We start from the raw sequence: 27,304 nt of genomic DNA, 5'->3' as shown, positions 1-27,304 counted from the left end.
GGGGGGAATAGATGCAAGCAATGCACTGGCGAGGTGATCAGGGCTGGGGTCTGAGGGCATTCTGAGGGTGTGGGCGGGTAATTGAGTGCCCTAGGGGCAGAAAGGGGTCTAATCTGGTGGGTAGCAGTGACAGGGGGTGATTGATGGGTAATTAGTGGGTGTTTAGGGTAGAGAACAGATGTAAACAATGCACTTGGGAGGTGATCTGACGTCGGATCTGCGGGCGATCTATTGGTGTGGGTGGATGATTAGATTGCCCGCAAGGGGCAGGTTAGGGGCTGATTGATGGGTGGCAGTGACAGGGGGTGATTGATGGGTGATTGACAGGTGATCCGTGGGTTATTACAGGGAAGGGAAGAACAGATGTAAATAATGCACTGGAGAATTGATAAGGGGGGGTCTGAGGGCAATCTGAGCGTGTAGGCGGGTGATTGGGTGCCCGCAAGGGGAAGATTAGGGTCTGATCTGATGGGTAACAGTGACAGGTGGTGATAGGGGGTGATTGATGGGTGATTGATGGGTAATTAGTGGGTGTTTAGGGTAGAGAACAGATGTAAACACTGCATTTGGGAGGTGATCTGACGTCGGATCTGCGGGCGATCTATTGGTGTGGGTGGGTGATCAGATTGCCCGCAAGGGGCAGGTTAGGGGCTGATTGATGGGTGGCAGTGACAGGGGGTGATTGATGGGTGATTGACAGGTGATTGACAAATGATTGACAGGTGATCAGGGTGATAGCTGCATACAGTACACGGGGGGGGGGGGAGGTCTGGGGGGGGGGTCTGGGGAGAATCTGAGGGGTGGGGGGTGATCAGGAGGGAGCAGGGGGCAGTTTAGGGCATAAAAAAATAGCGTTTACAGATAGTGACAGGGAGTGATTGATGGGTGATTAGGGGGGTGATTGGGTGCAAACAGTGGTCTGGGGGGTGGGCAGGGGGGGGGGTCTGAGGGGTGCTGTGGGCGATCAGGGGGCAGGGGGGGGGAAATCAGTGTGCTTGGGTGCAGACTAGGGTGGCTGCAGCCTGCCCTGGTGGTCCCTCGGACACTGGGACCACCAGGGCAGGAGGCAGCCTGTTTAATACACTTTGTATACATTACAAAGTGTATTATACACTTTTTATGGGGCGATCCAGGTGCTAGTAACCCGCCGGCGCTTCCGAACGGCCGGCGGGTTACAGCGCGAGGGGGGCAGAGCCAGTCGCCGGTGGCTGATCGCGTCACGAATGACGCGATCGCTCCGCCCATGCCCGTACAAGGACCGCCGCCAATTGTACATGCGGCGGTCCTTGCGGGATCCACTTGCCAGCCGCCTCTGTGCAGTGGGCGGTCGGCAAGTGGTTAATATACACACCCAAGCAATTTTCTCAGAGTTTCCAATCATTTTTATCATAATTGGGGAAAAATTGAACATAGGTGTGTGGTACATTGGTCAGGTTTTTGAAATGTTACAATCAGTCAGAAAAATTGATTGCAATTCTTAAATTGAACAGATATATTTAAAAAATTATAAGGTGTGTAGCCACCTTTAATTAGATCAATAAATACAAGAATTATATTCTCTGTCTAAACCAGCAAGGTAAACAGTACCTATTTTTTTTTAATGCAAAAGGCTTCTAATTTGAATAACTTTTTTTTGTTATCTCCTCCTCTGTATGTTACCTCTTCGCCTACTTTTGGAACTTCATTTTTTTCATTTTTTCTGGAAAGTTTTGATTGTGTTGGGTTTTCCTCTGGTATTTTTTGCTGTCCATTCAGTGTATGTATGGTTGTTGGAGACTCAGTATGTTGTTTTTCAGGCTGAACTGTACTTTGTAATGGCTTTCCAACTTCATTTTCTGTACATTCTGTTGAAAAATCTGTAGCATCACAGTTTGCAGACTTTATGGAAGTATAGTTTGACTTGGACAGATGTTCCTAGGAAATAAAAAAATAAGCAAATACATACAAGTGTAAGGTATAAAAAAATTAAGACAACAAAGGTCTTTCTCCAAAGTAGAAAATGTTCATAAGCAGATGCTTCATGCTTATTTGTGTTGGGAAAAAGAAGAAAGCCAAATGTTTACAAATGTGTTTGTATATTTGAATTGGGATTACAGCACACAAACATGTAAAACTGTATTCCAGGTGCCCTTACCAAAAAGCAGGGAATCTGGACACTGCCGTAGACTGCAATGGTAGACTGCACTGTCACACTGTCAGGCAAAGAAGCTGCTAGGCAACCAATGAAGGAACTGTAATAAAATTGATGTTCATTTTTTGTTTGTTTGTTTATTTTTTTTACTCAAAATTTTGAAACTTCCATGTAATGCCAGTTATTGTCTCGGCAGGTTTTGCACTTTGATATAATGGCCCATATGCAATTCTCTTTTTCTCCTCCTGTTAGGATTCCTCCTGTGACGTGTTCTGTCCATTGCAGGTGGAGCCGCAAATGGTCAGTTCTGGTTGTCAGTCTGCATTCGGTTGTGCATTCGCAGTGAGTCACTTTGTCATTTGCAATTGCTCTGCAGGTCTGGACAGCTTAGAATACTGTCATCATTCCACCAATGGCTTACTACAGCTGAGCTGCAGCCAGATAGCCCTGGATTTCCTGCATGCATGTTCTTGCATAGCACTGCATGCATTTGTTGTGATGTTCTTTCAGCTGGCAAATGGGATTCAGGCCAGCACAGGATTGAGTGATTACCATTCAGCTGTGTGGAGATTTGCATACTTGCATCCATTGGCTGATGCCAGCATAAAGGCCTGCTTCTCCTGCTAGACCCTGACCCGTCATAGTTTCAGCTCTGTCTAGGCTGTAACTGGGTCCCTTGATATTGTAAAATATATTCCTTGTCTTAGTTCAGTTATCCTGTGGAGCTACGTTATATATTTCCCACGGGGACATATATACTACTCCTTCTAGTATAGAGATTCTGTTTTGCCTAGTCTTGTTCGCTGTATTGCTCCTGATCCTAGCCAGTGTTCCTTGCTTATGTTATATATCGCCGATATTTACATATGTTAGTCAGACGTCTGTAGTTTCATTGAAAGCTGTAAATTGTAATACGGTAGGAAATCATATCTGTTGTATATTTGTCTATGTATTATATTTGCCTGCTGTAACGATCGGTGTAACACAGAGAGGGTCTGATTACCGGTGATCTGCAGTATCACCGAGAATACAGATATATACCTGATTATTGATGATCTGCAGTATCACCGATAATCAGATATATCTCTAACCTCTGGACACCTGGGTAATAAGAGTGTTTGGTGCAACAGAAATACTTTGAGGACTGCACCTGAGGAGCAGGTGCCCAGCAGTAAGGAGTACTGCACAGTAACACGTTCCTTCCGCAAGCCTGAGACTCTCCCGAGGGAGGGGTCAGGCTAGGAGTAGGAAGGACAGAGTGTGAGTGACAACAAGGAAGGGTGTCACCCCCAGGTCTGTGAGCTATCTCTTGACTGAGGAGATAGCTCTCGAGGTCGGGCAAGCCGGGTCGGCAACAGACAGACAGATCAGGGACAGAGACAGGAGACAGAAGCGGAATCCTAAGACAAGCAGAGTTCGGCAACAGAGTATCAAATATAGCGAAGTACCTAATCAGAGATCAGAAGAGTAGTCAGGAAAGCAGAAGGTCATAACAAATAATCAACAATGCCTAGTCTGGGGTGTGAGCTCCTTGATCATCAACACCCTGGAAACTGGTCTAAATAATAACACAGATAATATACAGTTTTCCCTAGACTGAGGTGTGAGGTCCTTGATCATCAACACCCAGGAACTGGTCTAGATAATAACACAGATAATTTCACAGATACTGACAAGGTCTGAGTGCTACCACGTAGTGATCGCAACGCCAGACACCAGAGAAATGACCAGCACCCAGTATATATACACCAGCGCTCTCCAGCGCCTCCCCTAAGTGCTGGACCAATGAAACCTGACAGAATTGTCAGCTGATCGGCTAGATCAGCTGACACCCTTCTGACTGCCATAAAGGCTCTGCCCCTCTGAACCTGTGTGGACTATCAGTCCCAGCCAAACCAGACATGTGTTGTAATGCATCTGTTGGTTTGAACGCGGGGCCAGCCGCACCGCTTTCAGAGCATGCGGCGGTTTCCCCGCGTTCAGCCATACTGCTAGTGGTAAGCCCACGCGTGCAAACCGCTGCGTCGGACGCAGAATCCGCCTCCTTGTTCACTGGGCATGCGGCGGTTTCTCCGCGCTCCGTCAGGCTAGTGGATGCAGGCCCATGCGCGCAAGCTGCCATGTTGAACGCGGAATCAGCCGCCTTACTCTGAATTCTCACAGTAACCCCACCCCCGAGGAGTGGACTCCGGACAGCTCCTACCCGGTTTCTCAGGATATAAAGCGTGGAACTCCCTCCTTAATTTATCCGCATGCATGCGACACTCAGGTACCCATGTTCTCTCCTCAATACCATACCCTTTCCAGTGAACTAGATACTGCACTGAGTTCTGTACAACACGTGAGTCTAAAATCTTTTCTACTTCGTACTCAGGTTGGTCATCTACCATCACAGGAGGAGGAGGAGTGGAACCTACATGAACTGCTGGCTTAAGCAGGGACACATGAAAGGATCTTACACCACGCATGCTGGCAGGGAGATCAATGGCATAAGTAACATTGTTGATCTTCCTGGTCACTGGAAAAGGGCCCACAAATCTGGGTCCTAACTTAGGCGAGGGCTGTTTCAGGGTCAAATGACGTGTGGACACCCAGACCAAGTCTCCTGGCCGGAACTTCCACTCTAAGGAGCGTTTCTTGTCAGCTTGACCTTTCTGACTTTGAAAAGCCTTCTCCAAATTATTTTTCACGATCCCCCAAATGTTCTTGAAAGACTTTTGCCAAGCCTCCAAAGCTGGAAACGGAGTGGAAGCTACTGGCAGTGGGGAGAACTTAGGCAACTTTCCAGTTACCACCTGAAACAGAGAAAACAGAGAGGAAGAGCTTTTCAAATTATTGTGCACAAATTCTGCAAACGGCAAGAACTTGACCCAATCATTTTGCGCATCCGCAACATAACACCTTAGAAACTGTTCCAATGACTGATTAATTCTCTCAGTCTGACCATTGGTCTGTGGGTGGTAGCCCGACGAAAATGACAGTTCCATGCCCATTTGATGACAAAATGCCCTCCAAAATGTAGAAACAAATTGGACTCCCCGATCTGACACAACGTTTTCCGGAATGCCATGTAGCCGGAAAATGTGGATGATGAAAAGATCGGCCAACTCCTGGGCCGAGGGGAGTCCTTTCAGGGGCACAAAATGGGCCATTTTACTGAAACGGTCGACTACCACCCAAATGACCGACATGCCCTCAGACCTCGGAAGCTCACCCACAAAATCCATGGACAAATGGGTCCATGGTTCACTCGGGGTAAGCAAAGGCTGCAACGTTCCCACAGGTGCCAGACGGGATGGTTTGCTTTTTGCACATACTGCACACTCTCTAACATACTCCTTGCAGTGAGTTGCCAATGAAGGCCACCAAGCACACCTAGCAACAAGGTCCTGTGTTCTGGTGGCCCCAGGATGTCCAGCATTTTTGTGGGAGTGGAACATCTGCAATATCTGGAGACGAAATGGCAGTGGTACAAACATCATCCCTTCAGGCTTTCCTTCAGGGACATCCTGCTGGAAGGGACTTAAAGTCTCCATCGAGTTTTTCCAGGTCTCTGTGGCTGCCAACACTACTCTCTGTGGGATAATAGTCTCTGGGTCTGAGGGCTGTGCTGTCTCTGGCTCAAAGCATCTGGACAAAGCATCCGCTTTAATGTTTTTACTACCCGGAGTGTACGTAATTACAAATCTGAATCTCGAGAAAAACAGTGACCACCGAGCCTGACGGGGACTCAATCTCTTAGCCCCCTCAATGTATTCCAAATTTTTGGGATCAGTGTAAACGGTAATCGTATGTTCTGCTCCTTCTAGCCAATGACGCCATTCTTCGAAGGCCAATTTAATGGCTAGGAGCTCCCAGTTGCCTATATCGTAGTTTTTCTCTGCTGGTGAAAACCTACGAGAGAAATAGGCACACGGGTGTAATCTTCCCTGCAACCCAGAACGCTGAGACAGCACAGCCCCTACCCCGACCTCTGAGGCGTCCACCTCCACAATAAAGGGATAGGAGGTGTCGACGTGTCTCAAAATGGGTGCAGAGCAAAACAATTCTTTCAAAGTGGAGAAAGCAGCCAGAGCTTCGGGTGACCAGTGGTTTGTATCTGCCCCTTTCTTTGTAAGACTGGTGAGGGGTGCTATGACTGTGGAGTACCCCTTTATGAACCTTCTATAGTAATTAGCGAATCCTAAAAATCTCTGGAGAGATTTTAGTCCCACTGGCTGAGGCCATTCCAGGACAGCAGAGACTTTAGCAGGATCCATAGAAAGGCCCGAGATGGAAATTATGTACCCCAGAAAAGTGACAGATGTTACCTCAAAAATGCATTTCTCCAATTTAGCATAAAGCATGTTCTGTCTTAACTTGTGCAGCACAAATTTGACATGAGCCCTGTGCTCAGATAGGTTATCTGAGAAGATTAGTATATCATCCAGATATACCAGAACAAATTTACCCAACACCTCCCTGAATACTTCATTAATGAGTTCCTGAAAGACGGCCGGGGCGTTACACAACCCGAAGGGCATCACCAGGTACTCGTAATGCCCATCGGGTGTGTTAAAGGCCGTCTTCCACTCATCGCCCTCTCTGATCCGCACCAGGTTGTATGCACCCCGCAAATACAATTTCGAGAAAATCTTAGCATTGGTGACCTGAGTGAATAAATCGTCTATCAAAGGCAATGGATAGCGATTTTTTACTGTGATTTTATTCAGGCCCTGGTAATCAATGCATGGCCGAAGGCCTCCGTCTTTTTTCTTTACAAAAAAGAAACCTGCTCCAGCAGGTGACCGGGAAGGGCGAATGAAACCCTTAGCTAAGTTTTCACGGATGTACTCTCGCATGGCCACTTTTTCTGGCCCAGACAAATTGTAGAGACGAACTCTAGGGGGCATACAACCAGATCGGAGATCGATGGGGCAATCGAAAGGGCGATGTGGAGGTAGTTTCTCTGCAGCTTTGGGACAAAACACATCTGAAAATTCAGAATATTGTTCCGGTACTCCCTCCACATGAATCCTGGTCTGACCCAAGGTTACCCTCACTAAACAATGATGAAAGCAATGGGCTGACCAGCTTGTTATCTGACCAGTGGCCCAATTAATCTGAGGGGAGTGAAGGTGTAACCAAGGCATGCCAAGGATGATAGTGGAGGTTGTCATGTGTAACACAAAAAAAAACAACTTCTCCCTATGCAGCACCCCTATAGTGACTCCCACCTCTGGTGTCTGAGACAGAGGGCGGTTACGTTGCAGGGGGGAATCATCCACTGCCGCAAACTGGATAGGTGGTGTTACCGGGGTGAGCGGAATACCCAATTTCTTAGCAAATTCGTAATCCATAAAATTAGCCGCTGAGCCCGAATCAACGAAGGCCTCAGTGACTTCAGATTTATCTTCCCATGTAATCGTACAAGGAAGAAGCAACCTTTTATCATCTAGGGGTAAAAGTTGTACGCCTAGGGTATTACCCCCAACTACTCCTAGACAGTAGCGTTTCCCGATTTCTTAGGGCAATTCTGTACTCTATGACTCCCCTCTGCACAATAAAGACGTAACTGCTCTGAAATCCTGCGTCTCCGCTCCACTTGAGACAACTTTGACCGACCAATCTGCATTGGTTCGGGTGGAGGTGAAACGGGAGGAGGTGGAGTCACAGGAGGCGCAGTGTAGGACACCCTCCTTACATGGTTTCTACCCCGGGTCTGTCTCTGATAGCGTAGCCTACGATCGATCCTGATGGCCGATGAAATGGCCTCATCAATGGTCTTAGGTTCAGGCTGACTTAACATAAGATCAGAGACCTCATCTGACAATCCTGATAAGAAACAATCTAACAGGGCAAAGGTGCCCCACCTGGCTGATACTGACCACCTTCTGAATTCAGCAGCATACTCCTCGACCAGACTCTTGCCTTGACGTAACAACTTGAGCTTCCGCTCAGAAGTCGAGGCAATGTCTGGATCGTCGTAAATTATTGCCATGGCTTAAAAAAATTAATCTACAGAGGTTAGGGCTAAGTCTCCAGCGGGTAGACTGTACGCCCAGGTCTGAGAATCGCCTGATAACAAAGTCTAAATAAATGTGACCCTTTGGGCCATAGTTCCTGAAGATCTAGGTCTCAACTCAAAGTATGATAACACTCTACTCCTAAAATTTCGGAAATCAGATCTGTGACCAGAACATTTTTCAGGTACAGGCATGCGTATGTCTGTGCTAGGAGGAGATCGCACTTTATCCACAGCCGTCTGGAGGGTTTGTAAAGACCCGGACAAAGCGTCAATTAATGCCCGGTGATTACCCAGCACTTGGTTGAAGGTATCCACCGAAGTGGTAAGTGCGCCCAGACAGTTGGTGTGTGCGTCCATTTGCATTTTTCGCTCTGGCGTTCTGTAACGATCGGTGTAACACAGAGAGGGTCTGATTACCGGTGATCTGCAATATCACCGAGAATACAGATATATACCCGATTATTGATGATCTGCAGTATCACCGATAATTAGATATATCTCTAACCTCTGGACACCTGGGTAATAAGAGTGTTTGGTGCAACAGAAATACTTTGAGGACTGCACCTGAGGAGCAAGTGCCCAGCAGTAAGGAGTACTGCACAGTAACACGTTCCTTCCGCAAGCCTGAGACTCTCCCGAGGGAGGGGTCAGGCTAGGAGTAGGAAGGACAGAGTGTGAGTGACAACAAGGAAGGGTGTCACCCCCAGGTCTGTGAGCTATCTCTTGACTGAGGAGATAGCTCTCGAGGTCGGGCAAGCCGGGTCGGCAACAGACAGACAGATCAGGGACAGAGACAGGAGACAGAAGCGGAATCCTAAGACAAGCAGAGTTCGACAACAGAGTATCAGATATAGCGAAGTACCTAATCAGAGATCAGAAGAGTAGTCAGGAAAGCAGAAGGTCATAACAAATAATCAACAATGCCTAGTCTGGGGTGTGAGCTCCTTGATCATCAACACCCTGGAAACTGGTCTAAATAATAACACAGATAATATACAGTTTTCCGTAGACTGAGGTGTGAGGTCCTTGATCATCAACACCCAGGAACTGGTCTAGATAATAACACAGATAATATCACAGATACTGACAAGGTCTGAGTGCTACCACGTAGTGATCTCAACGCCAGACACCAGAGAAATGACCAGCACCCAGTATATATACACCAGCGCTCTCCAGCGCCTCCCCTAAGTGCTGGACCAATGAAACCTGATAGAATTGTCAGCTGATCGGCTAGATCAGCCGACACCCTTCTGACTGCCATAAAGGCTCTGCCTCTCAGCGCGCGCGCGCGTCCTTCTGAACCTGTGTGGACCGCCGCATCGGACGCGGAATCCGCCGCCTTGTTCACTGGGCATGCGGCGGTTTCTCCGCGCTCCGTCAGGCTAGTGGATGCAGGCCCATGCGCGCAAGCTGCCATGTTGAACGCGGAATCAGCCGCCTTAATCTGAATACTCGCGGCGGCTTTTCCGCGTTTTCTCACACCTGCCTTTTGATTCTGCTATTTCCTGACTATTCTGTCCTGTCCTTGCGAGGTAGCCATTGCTGTGGTTGCTATTGGCTACCTCACTCTTGTCTTTGTGAATGCTTGCTGTCACTTAGATAGTGACTAAGAATCAGAATCATTTATTCAGAATCAGAATCATTTATTTCGCCAAGCATGAGGGGACATGCCCGGAATTGTTTGTGGCACAATACAATGGCTCAGGAAGAGTGCATAGAAAGAGGAAGAAGGAAAAGAGAAAGAAAGAGTACATATAAAGAGGTACAACAGATATCAGATTAACACTACATTGTAAAACAAAACAAAAAAGAAAACATCACAATCCCAGTGTGACCCTGATATGTCGATAGTTAGTCTTGTGGGCTGGTCGACTGTTCGGCTTTAACGCCGCCGGCCTCGCCGCTCGTTGAAGCTTACTTTGATGGTAGAATGTGGAGGGAGTTTAGGAGGTTGACTGCCGAGGGGAAGAACTAGTTCCTGTGTCTAGTGGTCTTAGTGGAGATGGCTCGTAGCCTCCGTCCCAAGGGCAGAATGCTGAAGTAGCGGTGGCCAGGGTGTGAGGGGTCATTTGCAATCCTCAGTGCCCTGGTTTTTAGTCTTTTGCTGTGTAGTAGGGCAAGTGAGGGGAGGGGGCACCCGATGATCCTCTCTGCTGCCCTGATGACCCTCTGTAGTTTGTCCCTATCTTTGACAGTGGCGCCAGCATACCACACCAAGATGGAAGAGCAGAGAATCGACTCAATGGTGGCGGAGTAAAAGTTGGTTAGGATTTCTTGAGTCATGCTGAATTTTCTCAGCTGGCGGAGGAAGAAGAGTCTCTGTTGGGCTTTACGTTGGGTGACAGTGATGTTGGGCTTCCAGTTGAGGCCATTGGAGATGGTAGTACCTAGAAGCCGGGCGCAGGGCACTCTGGTTACCTCATTGCCGCCAATGTAAATTGGGGGTGGGGTGGGAGCAGCCTTCCTGAAGTCGAAGACTAGATCAGCAAGCATTCATTCTGTCAGCCTCTGTCCTCCTAGTCCTGTCCTTGCGAGGTAGCCATTGCTGTGGTTGCTATTGGCTACCTCACTCTTGTCTGTGTGAATGCTTGCTGTCACTGAGATAGTGATTAGTTTAGCAAGCATTCATTCTGTCAGCCTCTGTCCTTCTAGTCCTGTCCTTGCAGGCAGCCATTGCTGTGGTTGCTATTGGCTACCTCCTTCCAGTCTGTCTTGTATCTATCTGAATGTTTGCTATCGCAAGAGCAGCGCAACATCGCACTACACTGTCATTACGTCTTATCAGAAGCCCAGAGCTGCAGTTGCTCTGGGCAGCCTGTGTAGCCTCTTCCATACTTCAACTCTCAGCCTTGTTGTGCTGGCTGGTCAGAAAATATGACCCCTCAGCGTTACCAGGGCCGCCTTTGGGCACTGGCACTACAGCGATCTGCCTAGAGCGCCATCCAGTTCAAAGGCGCACTTTTCTGTCATTTATGCTCCCTTGGCATGGCCCCTTTAAACCGCGGTAGCTCAGCGGTATCATCTGCTGGCTGCTCTTCTTCTTCTTGCCGCATAATTAACCAAGCGGCAACGAAGGGGGAGAAAGAGACAACCAGCCTGGCTGCATGGAGAAGCTAAACCCCGCCCCGCATCATAGGAGGGCAGCCAGGAACGGAGCTGATCCACATAGCACAAGAGAGTGCCGTTGCTCCGCCCAGGGGGAAGGATGTGGCACACATAGAGAACATCAGAGAGCTTCCTGCTCTATGGCTGATTGTGTGCCCGCCCCCTCTCATTCCCGGGGAGTTTCAAAGTTTCAGGCATCAGTGATAACATGCACGGATGCCATCACAGGGCTGCCTGAGGGACACAGCTGCACCACGGGGAGCAGGAAGTAGGAGAGATCAGCTGTGTCTTGCTGTGTGCTCCATCTTGCCAGCAATCCTCTGCATCCTAGTCCTAGGCAGCCATAGGGACAGGAGCAGGGAAGCACCTTAGAAGGTACATGCACAGTTTACATAAACTGTAATCATGGCTGGCTGAAACGATCCTGTGTCTGAATTCCCTGTGATGGTCCTGCTTGTCTCTGGCTCCATATATTCCATCCCCCTCCCTCCTTATGTACCCCCTCCCAGTGCTTCAATCTGACCCTGTCTCTCCCACACTCACTCTGACTCTCCATTTTCTGGCATCTCTCCCTTTTACCTATGTATTTCCCCCCCCAATCTATGTTTCCTGTACCTCACCTCTTTTATGACACTCTCCCACTTTCCTGCATCTTTCTCTGCCATCTCCTATTGTCCCTCTATCTCCATGCCTTCTCTCCTAGTCTGCTGTGTCTTTCACTTATTTTTCTCACTTTCCTTTATCTCATTAAAGGAATACTTAAGTCTGATAAAAAAAAGACTTTTACTCACCCTGGGCTCCCCTCAGCCCCCTGCAGCTGAACGGTGCCCTCGCCGTGTCCCTCCGATGCGCCTGGTCTCGCCGGCAGCCATTTCCGGTTTGGCCGTCACCGGCCGACAGGCTGGGAACGCGGCTGATTAGCCGCGTCCCCAGCCGCAGTAGCATTATAGAGGGCGCTATTGCAGCCGGGGACGCGGATAATCAGCCGCGTTCCCAGCCTGTCGGCCGGTGACGGGCAAACCGGAAATGGCTGCCGGCGAGACCAGGCGCATCGGAGGGACTCGGCGAGGACACCGTTCAGTTGCAGGGGGCTGAGGGGAGCATCGGGTGAGTAAAAGTCTTTTTTTTTATCAGACTTAAAGAGACACTGAAGCGAAAAAAAAATATGATATAGTGAATTGGTTGTGTACTATGAATAATTACTAGAAGATTAGCAGCAAAGAAAATATTCTCAGACTTTTATTTTCAGGTATATAGTGTTTTTTCTAACATTGCATCATTCTATAATATGTGCAGATTACACAACACTCAGCATTCAAAATGAGTCTTTCAGAGCAGTCTGTGAAGTAATGACCTCTCCTCTATCAGAGAAAAAGAAAACAGTTCACTTACAGTTGAGATAATAAAAGTCAGATAACAGCCCTCTCCACGACTAACTTAGTCGGAGAGCTTAATGGCTTGTTTGCATAGAGATAACAACTGGAGTTTCTCAACTCTTCCTGTACTGGAAAAAATTACACTGATGTATCTGATCTAATGCTGGATACACACCATGAGTTTCCGCGTCGCACGCGGCCGTCGATACGCGTCGATTTGATTATTTCCGAACATTTCCGAACGAATTTCGATGATTTTTAGGTCGAATGCCATGTAAAGTATGGCAAATCGACCTAACAATCCATCAAAGCTTGAATCGGACATGTCGGAAATAATCGAATCGACGCGTATCGACGGCCGCATCGAACACGGAAACGCATGGTGTGTATCCAGCATTAATGTTTTATTTCTTAGCTGTACTACACATACAAATCATAATATCATAATTTTTTTTTCGCTTCAGTGTCTCTTTAAGTATTCCTTTAAATAACTTGTTTATTGCCCTGTATTAGTGTACCTAAACTGAAGCTGGGTTCAAAAGATACTTCGCTAAAGAGAGGGAAGCCTCAGGATTCTATTGAGGCTTCCCTCAGAGTTCTGCGGTCCACCCTTGCCATGCGCAGCTCCTCTCCTCTTCTGGCATCAGCGCAGCCACTGCGCATGTGCAGCAAGCTGGAGCCGCACATGTATAGCATAATGTGTAGGGAGTCTGCACTTGGTAGTGGGAGAGCAGACGGCGCTGAATGAAGCCTCAAAAGCTCAATAAGATCCTGAGGCTTCCCTCTCTTTGGCTAAGTATCTCTTTGTGAACCCGAGCTTCAGCTCAGGCTCTCAAAGATTATAATGCATTTATTTCATAGTGTTGTTGTCATGTCATGTTATCTATCTTTACATAGTTACAGAGCACATAGTCATGTCACCGACTGTCCTCAGAGGAGCTCACACTCTAATCCTACCATAGTTATAGTCTAATGTCCTACCATATTATTATTATGTATTTATATAGCACTGACATCTTCTGCAGCACTTTACAGAGTACATAGTCATGTCACTGACTGTCCTCAGAGGAGCCTACAATCTAATCCTATCATAGTCATAGTCTAATGCCCTACCAAATTATTATTATTATGCACTTACATAGCACTGACATCTTCTGCAGCACTTTACAGAGTACATAGTCATGTCACTGACCGTCCTTAGAAGAGCTCACAATCTAATCCTACCATAGTCATAGTCTAATGTCCTACCATATTATTATTATATATTTATATAGCACTGACATCGTCTGCAGCACTTTACAGAGTACATAGTCATGTCACTGACTGTCCTCAGAGGAGCTCACAATCTAATTCTACCATAGTCATAGTCTAATGTCATACCATATTATTATTTTTATGTAGTTATCTAGCACTGGCATCTTCTGCAGCACTGTACAGAGTACATACTCATGTCACTGACTGTCCTCAGAGGAGCTCACACTCTAATCCTAACATGGTTACAGCCTAATGTCCTACCATAATATTATTATGTATTTATATAGCACCGACATCTTCTGCAGCACTTTATAGAATACATAGTCATGTCACTGACTGTCCTCAGAGGAGCACTGTGAGGAAACGCGGAAAAGCCGCCACAAGGACTCAGAGTGAGGCGGCTGTTTCCGCGTCTAACATGGTGGCACAACGCGGGGAAACCGCTGCATGCCGCATGGGCAGAGCGGCGGATTCCGCATTGGAGGCGGCGGATTGCACGCAGGGTGAAGCAGCTGACATTGCGGCCGGACGCGGGGAAACCGCCGCTCGCTTAGAGAGCGGGGCGGCGGTCACCGCGCCTGAGTCAAGGGTTACATTGCAAGACATGTCTGGTGTGGCTGGGACTGCTAGTCCACATAGGTTCAGAAGGACGCGCGCGCGCGCTGAGAGGCAGAGCTTATATGACAGCCAGAAAAGGGTCAGCTGACCAGGCGGGTCAGCTGACAATTTCACCACCTGCCATTGGTCCAGCACTTAGGGGAGGCGCTGGACAGCGCTTTACTATATATACTGGGTGCTGGTCATTCTCTGGTTGTCTGCCGTTGCGATCACAACATGGTAGCACTCAGACCTTGTCTGTATCTGTGTTCTAGCATAGTTTCCAAAGGTGTTGACATCAAGGAGCTCACACCTTAGTATTAGGAACATTGAATTGTATTGTTTGTTATGACCTTCTGCCTGCCTGACTATTCCTCTGAACTCTGATCTTGTACCTTGCTATTTCTGATATCCTGTTGCCAAACTCTGCTCGTTCCTGGACTCTGTATTTGCCTCCTGATTCTGTACTGTGCTATTCTGATACTCCGTTGCCAAACCCTGTCTGTTTATTGGATTCCGTATCTGCCTCCTGAGTCTGTACCTTATCTGTCTGTGTGTTAACGACCTGGCTTGCCGACCTCGAGAACTGGCCTTACTATTAGAGGCAGTTCCCAGACCTGTTAGTGACACCCTCCCTCTCGGGTGTCACTCACGCTCTGTCCTTCCTACCCTCAGCCTAGCTCCTCCCCCCTGGAGAGTCTAGGCCATAGGAAGGAACATACTTCTGGAGAAGTACTCAAAGTATACTGTTGCCTCTAACACTCACTTGTTCTCTCTGGTGTCCAGAGGTTAGTAGATATATCTGATTATCGGTGATACTGCAGATCACCAATAATCGGGTATAATCTGTATTCCTGGTGAAACTGCAGTTCACCGGTAATCAGATCCTCTCTGTGTTACACCGATCGTTACAAGCTCACAATCTAATCCCTACCATAGTCATAGTCTAATGTCCTTCCATATTAATATTATGTATTTATATAGCCCTGAAATCTTCTGCAGCACTTTACAGAGTACAGTCATGTTACTGACTGTGGTGAAACGCTGACGCATTACAATTCTTTTCTAGTGAAACGGCAACATAGGCGCCACAGGTTTTCTCGCCTGGAGTGACAAAATGGCTAGAGGCACCCCTGAGCGTTACACCTATATTTTCTCCTCGGGGTATTTTCACACCTTATCAATAAAGCCACCAGCAAGCAAGAAAATACTAAAACAAATTTGACAGTCCTTTTGCATCTACTTTTTAGTAGTTTTTTGTTTGCAGATTGCTAAAAAGTTATTTTAAACTGAAGATGAAAAATTCTCTCCTAGGAGAAAACTCAGGAGAGAAAGTTAATTGCCCAAGTGTTTACATTCCTGTATTTAGCAAACGAATTATCCTTTATTTATTGCACGTGACATTTTTTACTAGCTACTTTAGAGAAGGATTATGCATTGGAACTATTTGTATCTTAAAACTCCCCATTCATACTCTTTATTGCTGGAGCCTAACTATTCATCATGGTTTTTAGTGATTTAAAACTTTTGATGTTGTTTAGTTTTTTGCTAATTTCACTCCCTGATCCATGTATACACACGCAAGATGTTTTCAAGCACTTTAGGCCTCCAATTTAGGAATGCAATGTGATTTCTGCCCTTTAGGGATTTTACTCCCTGCTGTGCGTCAAATCCGTAATTTTCCCCGGGACTTTTGGCGTGTATCCCACTCCACCATGCCCTCCTCCAGGTGTTAGACCCCTTTTCCATCACTTTTGTGTCCAGAATTAGTGTTTGTAGTTTTGAAAGTTCGCCTACCCATTGAAGTCTATTGCGGTTCGTGATGTTCGCAGGTTCGCAAACGTTTTCGCAAGTTTGCGATTGTAGTTCGCAAACCAAAATCCGCAGGTTTGCGAAATCTCTAGATAAGGGGTGGTGGAACTTGGTAGCAGGAACCTCACACTGTTTGCTTTATCAGATAAGTACTGCTATATTAATTTTTGAAAACGTCACCAATTGACTTGAAAAAAATATATAGATTGAAGCATGGGGAAGCTAATGAGCACAAAACTGCCTCTTAACCTATTTTGGTTCCTGGACGTAGTTTCTACGTCCAGGAACCATGCGCGCTACCGCGCGCTCCCGCGGCCGATCGCGCGCGTGCACGCGCACTCCCGGCCGCGGGTTCGGTAGCCAGGGAATCAATGTATCGGGCTACGGTGCCCGATCATTGATTCCCCTCCCCCGCTGAAAAAGCGACAGCTTCTCTCAGAAGCTGCGCCTTTTCTGGCCGTTCCCTTCCCGATGCGTCACTGTAAGCGTATGTTACGCTTAGAGTGACGTCATGTAAACAAACTCATGGCCGCCATCTTGTGGCCAAAAAGTAATACTACACCTGTAAAAAAAAAAAAATTAAAATTAACACACATTTACATTATAAATCTATTGTTTACCTCCCACCCTCCCAAAACTACCCAAATAAAATGTTTACAATAAAAAAAAAAACATTACAATAAAAAAAACAAAAAACATGTAAATATTTACCTAAGGGTCTAAACTTTTTAAATATCAATGTAAAGATGAAATATTTCTATATTTTTTTTTATTTTAAACTTGTAAATAGTGATAGATGCAAAACGGAAAAAATGCACCTTTATTTCCAAATAAAATATTGTCGCCATACATTGTGATAGGGACATAATTTTAACAGTGTTATACCCGGGACATATGGGCAAATACAATACGTGAGTTTTAATTATGGAGGCATGTATTATTTTAAAACTATAATGGCTGAAAACTGAGAAATAATGAATTTTTTCCGTTTTTTCTTATTCTTCCTATTAAAATGCATTTACAGTAAAGTGGCTCTTAGCAAAATGTACCCCCCAAAGAAAGCCTAATTGGTGGCGGAAAAAACAAGATATAGATCAGTGCATTGTGATAAGTAGTGATAAAGTTATAGGCTAATGAATGGGAGGTGAACATTTCTCACGTGAAAACGACGGAACCTGAATGGGTTAATGACCCTCAATCTGGGTTTAAAAAATGCCAAAACTTTAAAACCAATTGTTGCAAAAACGGCAAAAGTTTTTTCTTTCTGGCGCCTGTTTATACAACTGGCCCTGTCATACTTGGCAAATTAATGACAGTGGGCCATATGCAATTCACTTTTTCACCTGAGTTTTCTCCTGGGAGATAAACTGTCATCTTCAATTTAAAATAACTTTCCAGCACTTTTTAAAGTAGGTGAAAAAGTACTATCAAAATTATTTTGAGTATCTTCTTGCATTCTGGTGGCTTAAAAGGCATTTTATTGACAAGTTTAAAAATATCACCTAGGAGAAAACTCAGGAGAAAAAGTGAATTGCATATGGTCCAGTATGTTTGGGGACTTTGAAATTAATTTGAATGTTAGCACCATAGACATCAATGCAATTTGGCAAGAAAGACTGAAAGTCCATGTGAAATTCAAAAAACTGATCCTGTATGCTAGAACAGAATCTGAAACTGTATTTGTACAATTATTTTATTCCTTAGCCTTGAGACAAATATATCACTGTAAAAGTCTACACTGACCCAAAAGACCAGGCATCCATCGGCGGTAAATGCAAAAAAATAAATATAGCCAATCAAAAGGTATCCCTTTCTTTAAAACTAAAACAAAAGTTTGCCTTCTTAAAACAGAAGGTATTTGCAAATAATTCAGGTTGGAGTGAGCTCTGAGATGTCTCCCATGATCACTCTGAAGGTGGAGTCTAAGTGGTCACAAGTTTTCACCAGAAAGCCCCCGCAAATGACATTGGAGTTTGTTGCCTACTGAGGCGTATCTGGGTATTATGGAGCCTATGGCAAACACTGTATTTGCGCCTCTCCCATCTAAAAATAGCAGGGTGCTGGCAGGGCCAGGGGGCAGGCAGGGGCAGGGTAGCTGGATGCAGACCAGGGCTGGGTGTAGGCAGGGGCAGGGTGCTGTCTGGGGGCAGGGTGCTAGGTGCAGACTATGGTAGGGTGCTGGGTGCAGGCAGGGGCAGGGTGCTGTCCGTGGGCAGGGAGCTGGGTGCAGTCTATGGTAGGGTGCTGGGTGCAGACAGGGGCAGGGTGCAGGCAGGGGCAGGGTGTTCGATGTAGTCTAGGGCTGAGTGTAGATAGGAGCAGGGTGCAGTCTGTGGGCAGAGTGCTAGGTGCGCACACTAGGGCAGGTTGCTGGGTGCATGCTGGTGCAGGGTGCAGACAGGGGCAGGGTAGCTGGGTGCAGGAAGGGTGCTGGGTGCAGCTGGGGCAGGGTGCTGGGTGCAGACTAGGGCTGGGTGCAGACTAGGGCTGGGTGCAGGCCGGTGCAGGATGCTGGATCCAGGCAGGGGCAGGGAGCTGAGTGTAGATTAGGGCTGGGTGCAGGTCGAGGCAGGTTGATGGGTGCAGACTAGGGTTGTGTGAAGGCAGCGGCTGGGTGCAGGTAAGGACAGGGTTCTAGGTGCAGGTAGGGGCAGGGTGCTGAGTGCAGATTAGGGATAGGTTCAGGCAGGGGCAGGTTTCTGAATGCAGGTAGGGGCAGGATGCTGGATGAAGGTAGGGTGCTGGGTGCAGACTAGTGCTGGGTGCAGGCAGGGGCAGGGTGCTCGGTGCAAACTAGGTCTGGGTTCTGGTAGGGGTTGGGTGCAGACTAGTGCTGTGTGAAGGCAGCAGCAGGGTACTGGATACAGGCAGAGGCAGGGTGCAGATTAGGGTTGGATGACATTACAGACCTCAGATCAGCGGTGACCGGTCTTCCGGACTCCCCCAGTGCTATCCCCGCCTGAGCCTCCCTCTCCATTCAAGTACCAGAAGCAGCAAATCCTATCGCCATATTCGCCATGTCTGGTACTTGACTGGAGAGGAAGGCTCAGGAGGAGGAGGTGGCGGAGGGGGGGGGGGGGGGGGGGGGGGGGGGCTCAGGCGGGTGAGGCAGTTAGGGATGATGTGGGGGCAGGCATGGCGCCCATGGCACAAGTCATGCCTGCACCCCTCTTGATACGCCAGTCTCTCCTATAGAAAATCCGTGGAGAAACCTAACCTAAAGGATTTACAGAGTTTCTGTAAAGAGGAGTGGGCCAAAATCCTTCCTGAGATGTGGGCAAACCTGGTAACACACTAGAAGACACATCTCATGATTATCGATGTGCTTGCCAACAAGGGTTTCTCCACTCAGTACTAAGTCATGTTTTGGCTGGCGATCAAATCCGTATTGCTCTAAGATATGCAACTCAATTTATAACTTTTACGTTATATGTTTTTTTTCTTTGATTTTTGGTTGATGTCTCTCTCAATTAAAGTAAAACTACTATAAAACATTCAAATCATCCAGTGTTCATTTCTTCATTTGTAAGTGGGTAAACATCCAAATGTAGCATTGGACCAAATTATTATTTCCTACACTTTATTCTGTATAATCTGTTCCATCAATAACCTAATAATATTATGATCCCTCAACTCCTGTACAACAGCAGCACTCCCCCATACCACTTTATTAGATCAATAAATACAATAATTATATTCTCTGTTTAAACCAGCAAGGTAACCAGGACCTATTTTTTATGCAAAAGCCTTCTAATTTGAATAACTATTTTTTGTTATCTCCTCCTCTGTATGGGCATGTTACCTCTTCTATTACATGTTCTTTTAATTGTCAAACTTGGTGATTAGCATTACAAACATTTTCTGAGCTAACTTGTTCCATATTGCCATTTGTAATGCTGAATTTATGTAAAGCCATCCTCTTTTTGTTTTTGTATAGTTTTCCCAAGATAAGTAAGTCCGCAAGGACAGTTAATTAAACAATAATGTATTTTAATCTCCCATAAAAACATACAGATTAAAAATTAACAGTTCACAATGTATGTCCATCACAGACATACAGTCCAGCTCAGGTGTTATTAGAACAAATGCGGACAACCACTCCACTCCACTCGGCCCCGGCTCCCTCTTTCTCATTCCGCAACCTTGTTTGCTCCCCAGTGGCTCTCTGCTCACTAATTCCTGACTGGTTTCATCATGTGATTTTTTAAAAGGGGTTATCATACTTTTCACAAACATTATGGGATATGTAAATATGTGACTAGAGTGGGTATATCATGACATTGAAGAGCTGACATAGTGAGATGGTCAATGCCGGTTTAAGGGGCCCTAGGGAAAACTTAAGCTGGGGGGCCCCCTCCCACTCCGAGGGCTAGTCCCCAGCCAATCCCCCCTAACTGCTTCTTTGAGGTGAGCAGCAAACAGGGAAACATATACTTTACGTAATACATGGTTTTCTCCGCCTTTCTTTCTGCCTTGCACGTTTCTTGCTGGTGGTGAAATGCATGCAGCACCGCGGCAACAGCAGAACACCTACTCGCAGGCATAGACATACTGATGTGATGTCACATGCCTGGGGACACAGTGCGTGCATTTCACCACCAAGTAGAAAGGAGGAAGGCAGAAGACGAGGTGGAGGAAACCATGGCAACCACACCAGCGTGGAATATGGTAAAGTATATGCCTCCCTGCCACAAGCCATGGGACCCTGCGACCAGCTTCACCACAAATTTAATTTTTAAAGGGGGGACAGACACTTGGGGGGCCCATATGGACTCTAAGGCCCAAGGCAATTGCCCCCTTTGACTTAGTGGAAATGCTGGCCCTTGAGATGGTATGATAGTTTAAAGATTTATAACCTATGCTGGAGTGCTGCTGCAATGTATTTGTAGTGTGAGACAAGAAAAGAGAAGTAGAATGGAGGGAAGAAGGGAAGTAGAAAGTCAGAATTGATGGCATGGATTAGCCGATAGATATGAGCAGAATAGAGGCATAGTGGAGAGCACTATTGTATTATAGTGCATACCGTAACCAAGAACTAAATTTCATCCCAATCAGTAGCTGATACCCCCTTTCCCATGAGAAATATTTTCCTTTTCACAAACGGATCTTTAGGGGGCTGTGTATGGCTGATATTGTGGTAAAACCCCCTCCCTCAGTGTTCTGTCATGACCATGGTCATCTAACTGTGGGAGCCTTGTTGCATTGTGGGAAATAACAGCTGTTTACAGCTATTTCCAGCTGCCAAAAAAAAGCAAGCAGCATCTCCTTCCACTGACATTACTTGACAGCAGTAAAAATGTCACCATGTGATAAATATGAGAATGTAAATAAGGGAGAGGAAAGATTTTACAGTGGGCAAACACTGACTAAATCATTTATACATAATTATTGTAAAAATGAAGCACTCTTTTATTACATTATTTTCACTGGAGTTCCTCTTTAAATGCGTTTTTTCTATGCAGAAAAAAAACAGACAGTGCATTTTCTCTATTAATTATATTAGCTTCTGTGATAAAACTGGGTGTTTTAGCACATACAGACACACATGATGTGCAGAAAAAACATGCAGAAACTCACAAAAAAAAAAACTGACAAGTGTGCTTTCTGCCGCTGTTCTTCCACTCACTCTGTCCTCCTCCAGTAGAGCAGTTGTAAGCCAAACTCCCCTAGCATCACTACAGTACACAGAACTTGGATTGGGGTGGACAGGCTGCGGGGTAGGGCAGCTGTAAACAAGACCTTCTGAGCTGGATGAGTCTACAACTCCAAACTCTGTGATTCCTTATCAGTGACTGTGCAGATTTCTCTCTGGACCCTTACCACTGTCTCATAGGACAGGGAATTTCTTTTTCTCTGGGCTGACAATAATATACTGCGTTTTTTCCCAGCACTGCACTCCAGGCCACCGCCTGGAAAGTCTGTGGGTTTAAACTGGTCTAGCCTCTACTCATGTATATCATTTTGTAATGGATCTGTGAAGCCTAGCTAATTGAAAGCCTAGCTAATTGTTTGACCACATTAACTATTCTGGGTTCTCTGCCTTTACTCAGAGGCCTGTATACCACTTGTAACAGAGCTGGGAAACCTGGCTAATTTTTTGACTGGAGGAACCCCTTCAGGGTCCTCTCCCTCTACTCAAAGGGCCTGTATTGTCACTTGTAACAGAGCTGGTTGCTGATGGTGTTTAAATTTGCTGTTTGATCAATCATCGACCTGAACAATCTGGGCCTATTCGATTGAATGGCAAGCAAATCTAACAGTGATATTCAATCAATGCTTTACTTTTTAAATCCTTTTTTTTTCTGTGGGTGCCTCCCACACCCACTGTTGTATAATTCCAGTATATCTGGTATACTGTATCTGGTTCAGGCAGTTGTTCTGGCCATATTCTAGTAACTGTATTGTTTGAAGCGTGCAGCCAAGAAAAACTTTGGGCCGAAAGAGATGGGTCCATAGATGTACATAGTGGACCTGCCTCCTTTACTCTTGTGAAACAGCTAGGTAAAGCTGGGTAAACATGCTAGATGGTACTCAACTGATGCGGCTGTTTAGGACTGTCTTGGCTGAGAATTTAGTGTGTGTACAAGTGTTCCCTGATGCCGCATAAAGATTCAGCACATGGGATCTTTAGCAATGCCTGAGTGCATTGTTCCACTCCACCCATCCATAGCAAGTGATCGCATCACTATCCTGTAGGCCAGTGATGCATCTGTGCTGCACTCAGCCCTGAACTGTAACACAAGGGATCAAGCACAAAAACAGAAGGAAGGGAGCACCGCTCCAATAGGAGAAAACAGTGTGCCCAGGTCTCTCCTCAGTGCCTCCTGAGGAGTACAGTCCAAGTAAAACAAAAAAGACCGGCACCGCTGTCTGTAACGAAAGCTCTTTAATACCACTCAGTGGCAGCAGTGACAGACTGTTCCCAAAACCTTTATCAAGCTGCTGATAGCCATAAAAAAGTGAGATAGATACCCCTTTAAATACTCCGACCCAGTGTGGGCGGGGTCCTAGAGCGGACCTGATAGGAGACTCAGTCCCTTAAAGGGATACTTAAGTCTGGCCAAAAAAATGAGTTTAACTCACCTGGGGCTTCCCTCAACCCCCTGCAGCTGATCGGTGCACTCGCAGCTCCGCTCCGATGCTTCTGGACCCGCTGGCGACGACTTCCGGTTTTGCCGTCACCGGCCGACAGGCATGGAAACGCGAGTGATTGTTTGCGTTCCTAGCCACAATTGCACCCCCTAGGCTACTATTGCGGCAAGAAGGCCGCAATAGTAGTATAGGGGGTGCTATTGTGGCTGGGAACGCGAACAATCATTTGCGTTCCCATGCCTGTCGGCCGGTGACGGCAAAACCGGAAGTCGTCGCCGGCGGGTCCAGAAGCATCGGAGTGGAGCTGCAAGGGCACCGATCAGCTGCAGGGGGCTGAGGGAAGCCCCAGGTGAGTTAAACTCATTTTTTTTGGCCAGACTTAAGTATCCCTTTAATATTCAAATCAGAAAATGGTCGGTGACAGAGGCGCTTATCGTGACCTTGAGACTATACTGTGTACTCCTATCTGTTTATTGCCTGAGGAAGCGGGAATATACCCGTGAAACACGTTGCACTGTTTGTTTTTGGAGTATATAAATAAATCTGTTGTTATAAAAACTGACGGTATCCTGTCTACTTCGGGGAGGCGAGTCCACCACCACCTCCTGAAGATTTTTAAGCTTTTTAGTACTTTTTATCCTGTTGGAGCCTCTGTTCACTCTTACATTATCAATATCCACCCCTGGTGGAGGGGTCGATCCCCATCTTTTTTTCCTTATCTACAGAGAGTGACTTTTAATCCTGAGTGAGGACAGGTCTAATCTCCTCACCTGCCTGTACAGTGGTTACCTAGGTGGTAACCCACACTTGTGAGTATATATACTATATACTTTTCATTTCCAACCCATTGTTTTGCTTACTACACTATATTGGACTCTCAGTGTCTCCCCCCCCCCCCCCCCCCCCTTCTTTATCGTTTCACCTTAAAGCAGGATTGTCACCATAAAAATCAAATTTCAGCAGCAACTGGTCTGAATGTATTGAGTGATACAGATGCTAATCCTGTATTCAAAACTTTTTCTGCTGTTATGGTTTGGAGTTATCACAAACCTTAGGAGCACTGGCCCTTTAATAGCCATTGCCAAACAGTTGCATGCTGGGGGATCTTTTTATCTATAATATATTCCTCCTCTTCCCTTTATTTCCCTCTCCTTCTAATTACAAGACAGTGCACTTCCTAGTATAGACCTCAGTGGGAGTGTCTGAAGACTCTGGGAGGAGGGCGGGTAACCAATACACAATTAGCAACAGGAGAAACAAAAATGGAAACTGCCTAGAATAGGATTCTCTGTTTTTCCTTTATGAAATTCACAGGAATCATAACATGGACAGTGCAATACATCGGCTATGTAAGTAGAACTAGTATTTATCTACTTATATATGTGTTTTTTATTGCTAGGTTAACATGGGTGTCACTTGTTCTTTAAAGGGACTCAGAGCTCCAGAAAAAAAGATTTATACTTACCTGGAGCTTACCTGGAACCCCATCAGCTTGGATCGCTCCCACGCTGCCGTCCTCCAATGTCTACAGCGCCGGTACCAGGTCCCCGCACTTCCGTCAGTCGGCTCCAGTCTATGCAGGAGACGTGTGCTCTTTGCGTATCTCTCCAGAAGCTGCTGGAGAGATACATAGAGGGCACACTTCCCTTACGCCAGACTAGCTCCGACTGACTGAAGTGCGTGGACCTGGTACCGGCGCTGCAGACACCAGAGGGCGGCGGCATGGGAGCGATCCAAGCTGATGGGGCTGGAGGAATTCTCAGGTATGTATAAATCTTTTTTTTTTGGGGGGGGGGGGGGAGCTATGATACACTTTAAGGGCTTGATTCACTAACCAGTGCTAAGTGTTGGCGCCGGTGTGAAAAGCCCTTTTTGGCCGCTAGTGTGCGCAAAACCTACTTTGCACATGGTTCCGTGCAGTGCGCGTGCAGCGCGGGTGCGCCGATATTAGTGCACGGTGCGACAAGAAAGTTGCACCCGCTGGCCCTAACGCCGTGGTTTGCGCACACTATCACTTAGGGCACACTAACCAGCTTAGCGCCGGTTAGTGAATCAAGCCCTAAGTGTCTAAGGAGTTGATTCAGAAATGGATGGATTTTCATGGATTATCTCTCCATGGAGTAGATTCACTATTAGTAACGTGCTGTAACAGCACAAGTTACCTGTTCTTCTGCACACTAAAACATTAGCGCAACTTAAAGGGATACTGTAGGGGGGTCGGGGGAAAATGACTTGAACTTACCCGGGGCTTCTAATGTTCCCCCGCAGACATCCTGTGCCCATGCAGCCACTCACTGATGCTCCGGCCCCGCCTCCGGTTCACTTCTGGAATTTCAGACTTTAACCTCCTTGGCGGTAATCCCGAACTACGTTCGGGGTAAGCCGCCGGAGGGTGCCGCTCAGGCCCTGCTGGGCCGATTTGTTTAATTTTTTTTTTGCTGGACGCAGCTAGCACTTTGCTAGCTGCCCCAGCACCCCGATCGCCGCTGCCGCGCGCCCGATCGCCGCTATCCGGTGCGGCGCGCGGCCCCCCCCCCCAGACCCCGTGCGCTGCCTGACCAATCAGTGCCAGGCAGCGCCGAGGGAAGGCCCGGGACTCCCAATGACGTCCCGACGTGCCATGGCGACGGGGGAAGCCCTCCAGGAAATCCCGTTCTTTGAACGGGATTTCCTGATCGGAGATCGCCGATCGCCCTGGGCTCGCTACATGATTTAAAAAAAAAAAAAATTAAAAAAATGTGCGGCGCTGCCTCCTTGCCGGATTTTTTAGACCAGCAAGGAGGTTAAAGTCTGAACACCACTGTGCCTGCGTTGCCATGACCTCGCTCCCGCTGATGTTACCAGGAGCGTACTGCGTGGGCCCAGTATGGTCTGCGACTGTGCAGTACGCTCCTGGTGACATCAGCAGGAGCGAGAACACTGCAACGTAGGCGCAGAGGTTTTCAGACTTTAAAGTCTGAAATTCCAGAAGTGAACCGGAGGTGGGGCCGGAGCATCTGTAAGTGGCTGCACGGGCACAGGATGTCTGCGGGGGACCATTAGAAGCCCTGGGTAAGTTCAACTAATTTTCCCCCGACCCCCCTACAGTATCCCTTTAATGATCCCTAGTAACAGCTAGGTAATGCACGCTAGCTAGCCGTTTACTTTCAATACCCGCGTCGTAGTGATGTATATTAATTAACGTAGTACCGGCCGCGCTAGTGAGGTTTTACAGTAGCAATATGTCACCACTGCACGGCTATTGAAAGTATCGGCCATTACTAGGTAACACGCTACGCTTCCACAAACGTGCATAGAGTGCCCTGGCCTCAAGGGATCATTAAGTCGCACTGATTTATTAGCCTGCTGGGCGGTCTGGACGATTTGGCTCAAATAAAAAGCAGCACACGTAGCCGGCACTTTGCCAGCCGCGTGTGCTGCCTGATCGCCGCCGCTCTGCGGCGATCCGCCGCGAGCAGCGGCGAAAGAGGGTCCCCCCAGCCGACTGAGCCCAGCGTAGCCGGAACAAAAAGTTCCGGCCAGCGCTAAGGGCTGGATCGGAGGCGGCTGACGTCAGGACGTCGGCTGACGTCGATGACGTCACTCCGCTCGTCGCTATGGCGACGATGTAAGCAAAACAAGGAAGGCTGCTCATTGCGGCCTTCCTTGTTTATTCTGGGCGCCGGAGGCGATCGGAAGAACGCCTCCGGAGCGCCCTCTAGTGGGCTTTCATGCAGCCAACTTTCAGTTGGCTGCATGAAATAGTTTTTTTTTTATTAAAAAAAAACCCTCCCGCAGCCTCCCTGGCGATTTTAATAGAACGCCAGGCAGGTTAGCAAGCGGAAGAACACGCAACTCATGCTGTTGCAGCTTGTTACTAATAGTGAATCTAGTCCCATATGTGTTTTTTGTTTTGTATCTCAGCTATACAAAATCTTTAAACCATCCAAC

At 47.1% G+C, this 27,304-nt stretch overlaps 1 protein-coding gene across 2 annotated transcripts in view; it reads right to left on the bottom strand.

The window, feature by feature from the left end:
* SERPING1 (serpin family G member 1) overlaps nt 1–27,304 on the bottom strand; it is an 87,172-nt gene that overhangs the window by 56,054 nt on the left and 3,814 nt on the right. The window contains exon 2 of one of the 2 annotated variants that reach the window (XM_068255536.1): nt 1,660–1,914. The exons of the other annotated variant lie outside the window; for it this stretch is intronic. Coding sequence (XP_068111637.1) covers nt 1,660–1,914 — 255 coding nt within the window. The remainder of the gene's footprint in view (nt 1–1,659; nt 1,915–27,304) is intronic. 2 annotated transcript variants of the gene reach the window in all.

Source organism: Hyperolius riggenbachi, chromosome 10 (assembly GCF_040937935.1).
Source record: "Hyperolius riggenbachi isolate aHypRig1 chromosome 10, aHypRig1.pri, whole genome shotgun sequence".
Lineage (NCBI taxonomy): Eukaryota > Metazoa > Chordata > Amphibia > Anura > Hyperoliidae > Hyperolius > Hyperolius riggenbachi.
The sequence above is the reverse complement of the archived record's forward strand: the minus strand, read 5'-3'. Positions and strand labels throughout refer to the sequence as shown.